General features: G+C 45.5%; 1 protein-coding gene and 1 long non-coding RNA gene across 2 annotated transcripts in view; one reads left to right on the plus strand and one right to left on the minus strand.

Annotated features, from left to right (window-relative positions):
• Positions 1-1,433, plus strand: part of grin3ba (glutamate receptor, ionotropic, N-methyl-D-aspartate 3Ba) — a 64,492-nt gene extending 63,059 nt beyond the window's left edge. Inside the window, exon 9 of the mRNA XM_027138966.2 lies at positions 64-1,433. Coding sequence (XP_026994767.2) covers positions 64-679 — 616 coding nt within the window. The 3' untranslated portion in view covers positions 680-1,433. The remainder of the gene's footprint in view (positions 1-63) is intronic.
• The window catches only part of LOC125145922, a 12,985-nt gene that overhangs the window by 4,558 nt on the left and 3,427 nt on the right, over positions 1-5,000 (minus strand). The window contains exon 2 of the long non-coding RNA XR_007144393.1: positions 37-167. This is a non-coding gene — a long non-coding RNA (uncharacterized LOC125145922). The remainder of the gene's footprint in view (positions 1-36; positions 168-5,000) is intronic.

Raw genomic sequence — 5,000 nt, forward strand, 5'->3', positions numbered from 1 at the left:
ACCATACACTGATGGTGAATTCCACAGTAAACCTACCTGGAGTTTGTCTCTTGTCCTTTTTAGCATTCCTCTGTGTCTGTCAGAAGGCTGTAAGCTCCACTCCCTGCCCTCCGCTGATCCCTCCATCTCTTCCTCCACCTCCACCAACAGGTGGAACAGCGGAAGTCCTGAAGCGACAAGCAGTGAAGCCAAAGATGTCAATCACAAGCGTGTGCACTTCGAACTGGAGTCCGAGCGAGGCGTTAAGGACCTGGACGGGGCAGTGGAAGGTTCTCAGGGGGTCATGGAGCGCTCGGATGGGGCACTGTGTAACCTGCTGGGGTGGGATCAGGGCAGCAGGAGGCTGGATGGGGGCATTAAAAAGCTGTTGAGGTCACAGCGTGGTGTTAGGGGGTTAGTGGGCAGCCCCCCCGCTCAGTTGTGTGCCAATGGAGACACAGCATCAGGACTCAGCCTGGTTCTGCTGCCCCCCGCCTGCCCCGGGGCACCACGTTCCTCTCTGTGGGAGGGGGAACTGCGGGAGATCGAGGGCAAAATCGAGGAATTCCGGGGTAACCTGAGGACTGCGCTGGCACGGAGAGCAGAGCTCCAGAGGAACCTGCAGAAAGAGAGACAGAGGGAGAGAGAGAGAGATGGCAGCTGTCTCTCCATCACAACACACACCAACAGGAGGAGGTGATGAGTGAGACAGGAGGGACGAACGAGTGCCAGATCTCTTCTTCCCTCTTCTCTTTCCTTTTATAGAAACAAACTGAAAACAAGCTTTGTTTACTGATGTCTCACAAACAGCTTACAAAAGAACGAGAGACAAACAGTGAGAAAAAAAACAAGTGAAAGCTGCAGGTAAAGAAAACAGGAGAAGAGAGAAAAACGTAATAAGTGAAGGATCAGCTGTGAAAGAGAGAAGAAAGAGTGAAAGTTAATCATGATAAAAGGAGGACAGACAGGCAGAAGAAAGAAGAAAAATGAGTAAATTAGAAATGAGTGTAACGCCCATGATGACATCATCGGCGTGATTTCCACAGACGTCTCAGAGGATCGCTTTGCTCTGGTGATGTTCCTCAGGTGAGATGAAGATGAACGTGACTGAAGGAAACGTGACGATGTTGTGATGTGGTTGAGAGGAATCTCTACAGCGCACGCCGTCACGTCGTCAGCTTTACAGATGCAGTGGTTTGTTTCACCCTGAAGTCAATCTGTAACTCCTGCATTCGGACTCGGACACATTTATGCTGATATTTATCACCAACACGGTTTTGTGTAGAAACTAAAACTTTTATCCGTGAGAAACAGCAGCGTTAGAGTGATTAAGAGTGAAGTCTAAGGGCCTTTTTACCCCTGGTCACTTCCTGTGTTTTCTGTGATCAGATATCTACCCCATGGTAAAAAGACCAGGTCTAAATGCCCTCAGAAACGTTTTGGAGACGGATATAACCCCGATGGTACAAACCCCTTCAGGAGGTGGTCTGGGACGCGTTACAGATGAAACTGGACAGGTGTAAATGTATGTGGTTGTTCGAGCCACATACGTCAGCGCTAAACTCCTCCCAAACGGAACTACGTCACTCGCAGGTGACTCACGTGTCGTGCATCGCGCCACAAACAAATACGTTTTCCCACCAGCGCTGCTCCGATCTTACACCCAGGCGTCTCGTCGGGGCTTAAAATGCACTGCTGCTGCCAGCGAAAATGCAGTAAACAGTAAACGCTGTTTTTTGTAGCAACCGCAGACACCAAAGTGTGTTCTGTTTCAATTACCCCGGAAATGAGGGCAAATATATTTTATTAAATATAGAGACGACACGCGACATGACCGGGTGTAAAAAGGGCCCCTCTTACGGGTCGCCGTGCACGGCACGGAAGTCAAAGTGGCCACTAGGGGATGACCCAGAAACAAGCTTCAATTCAACTTTAAAGCATCAAATCCTCCAAAAACACGAAAAAACTATTTACCTAGTAAAGTTTATACTCTCAATATTTTTTTAAGCCCACACACAAAGCACAATATGATTCACAGCCTTCATACAATTAGAAAAAAATCTTGGACAAAACTGACCTAGGTGGCGCTAGACCGGTTTTTCCCTTACCTTTATGGGAACCCGCCTTTGACTGACAATTAATCCTTCCAATAGCAATGAAATGGGCCGGGACCTATACAGCCGTTTAGCCAATAAGCAGGCGATTCCAACGGTATGCGGCATGCCGTATGTTCTTTGCCTGTGTCTGCGTGAACTGGATGCGCAGAAGAATTCTTGCGTAATCCCTGACCTTTTGTCCCTCTCACAGCTCAGGGTGTCAAGTTACAGGCCTGTTTTCACACCAGAGTGATAGAGAGAGAGTCTAGGCTTATTTATGGCTTGTCAGACTGAGCCTGCAGCCTTTTAATACAAAGTTATATAGTAAACAAGTACACAAAAACGCTGCACCCGACGACCAGGGCCGTAGAAAAATATTCATATAAAATCCATTTTTGGGTCTTTTGACTTGATTTTTTTTTGGTGAAAGCCAAGACATGTGGCTATGACTCTCTGTTGTTGTTTGGTCCCTAACATGTTCCAGAAAAATAAGATTAATCAGTTTATCAGGTAAACAACCCAGGCGGACAGGAAAATCTGCATTAAAACCCCTGTAACTTTGTGCCAGTAAGGCCTAGAATCAATCTGAAGAATCTCTTCTTCCCAATGAGACCAGGCTCACCCCTGTGTGTCAAAGTATGTGGGAGCTGTACCACTTTGTGTTGGGTAGGTCATGTAGGCGAAAAAGCTGCAAAAGGGGGGCAATGCTTAAAAGGGTTAAATAAATGACCAACATGATGGAAAATGTAGGAATATTTACCTAAATAAAACGAATGAGACTAAAAATTCTGTCAGTTCTTTTAGATCAGAGATCAGTACTCAGTACTCGCTCGGGTCAGAAGAGTCAGGAGGATGTGGAGAAGCGAGAGGTTCTACTGATCCATCCTCCATCTGAGTCTCTATCACAGCTCTCCGTCCCTCAGTGTCTGGACCAGTCACATGACGTATAGAACCCGGGTGTATGTTTATATTCGCTCAGCTACACGGCCTCAACACTTCACCTGCATTAACACCAGCCTCCTGATTTTAATTAGGACTGAACTCTCATTCTGCTTATTTTGTTGTACTGGAATTGATTCGGGTCAAAAATCCGTCAGTCATTTCATTTCTGATTAAGCATGAGGAGGAGGATGATGATGATGAAGATGTTGTTTGTCTGTGTGTAGGAACATTTCGTGATGGTGTGATGAGATGGAAAGTGTGTAAACTATAAAAATGTTAGAAAAGTAGTAAACATTATTAGTACATTTTAAAATAAATATTATTTCTACATGCTTGTAACTTTCACGCTCACTGGATCTATTATTTCACCACAAAACAAAAGAAAGTCTTGTACTTTACTGTATGTGGTCTGAACGTGTCTCTAATCAGATTACTCTGAATCAGATATCAGAATGTTATCAGTGGCGCTTCTAGGATATTTCTGTAACAGGGGCTATTAAGGGGCCACATGTTCCATTCGGGGGCCAAGTACAGGGTACATTCAAGCACACACAGTAATTTATTCAGTCCGGTGCCAATACATTTCAGCAGTCATTACTTTTTCAAACGCTCGAGTGTTTGGGGGTGGAATTGCATCTGTGATCGTTGTGAAAACTTGACGATTGATGGGACGGGGGCCAATCAGGGGCCAATCAGATTTCAGCAGGGGCCAGGGCCCCTTTGGCCCCGCCTCTAGAACCGCCCATAGATGTTATATAACATGTCTGATCATGGTAGATGCACCTGTCATTTTTGTTAATATTCCTATCTGTAATGGCCTCCAGTTTCTTCACACAGACTCCACTTTATTACCTTAAACACAAAGCCAATGACATTTTAGTAAAAAGATGAAACTTTTCCTGTTGGACGATAAACACAATAAAGTTAATAGAAGACGTGAAATTAAATTGTAGACGTTTTCACTGGTTACAGGCAGTAAACAGTGCTGAAGAGACTAAACACTCTGGTGTGATGTTTGAGTTCCAGCTGAAGAACCTGCACACAACCGAGCCTCCGCTGATCATTAAACAGGAAGAACATCAAATGTTTAAAACTGACACAAAGAGTTTAATTACAGCCTGAAAACACACAGGTGAGAGGACAGGGGGAGTGTGTGTGTGTGTGTGTGTGTGTGTGTGTGTGTGTGTGTGTGTGTGTGTGTGTGTGTGTGTGTGTGTGTGGTGTGTGGTGTGTGTGTGTGTGTGTGTGTGTGTGTGTGTGTGTGTGTGTGTGTGTGTGTGTGTGTGGTGTGTGGTGTGTGTGTGTGGTGTGATGTGTGTGGTGTGTGTTGTGTGTGGTGTGTGTGTGGTGTGTGTGTGTGTGTGTGTGTGTGTGATGTGTGTGGTGTGTGTGTGGTGTGTGTGTGTGTGTGTGTGTGATGTGTGTGGTGTGTGGTGTGTGTAGTGTGTGTTTGTGTGTGTCTGTGTGGTGTGTGTGTGGTGTGTGTAGTGTGTGTCTGTGTGGTGTGTGTGTGGTGTGTGTAGTGTGTGTTTGTGTGTGTCTGTGTGGTGTGTGTGTGGTGTGTGTGTGTGTTTGTGTGTGTCTGTGTGGGTTGTTTGTGTGGTGTGTGTGTGTGTGGTGTGTGTGTGTGTGTGGTGTGTGTTTGTGTGGTGTGTGGTGTGTGTTTGTTTTGTGTGTGTGTGTGTGTTTGTTTGTGTGTGGTGTTTTTGTTTGTGTGGTGTGTGGGGTGTGTGTTTGTTTGTGTGTGGTGTGTATTTGGGTGTGTGTGGTGTGTGTGGTGTGTGTGTTTGTTTGTGTTTGTGTGTGTGTGGTGTGTTTGTTTTGTGTTTGTGTGTGTGTGGTGTGTTTGTTTTGTGTGTGGTGTGTGTGTGTGTGTGTGTGTGTGTGTGTGTGTGTGTGTGTGTGTGTGTGTGTGTGTAATTTGATATTAATGTGTAATATTTTGCCCATTACAGAATAATGTAGAATAGGTTTTGTTTCTGC

This window comes from Tachysurus fulvidraco, chromosome 11 (genome assembly GCF_022655615.1).
Source record: "Tachysurus fulvidraco isolate hzauxx_2018 chromosome 11, HZAU_PFXX_2.0, whole genome shotgun sequence".
NCBI lineage: Eukaryota > Metazoa > Chordata > Actinopteri > Siluriformes > Bagridae > Tachysurus > Tachysurus fulvidraco.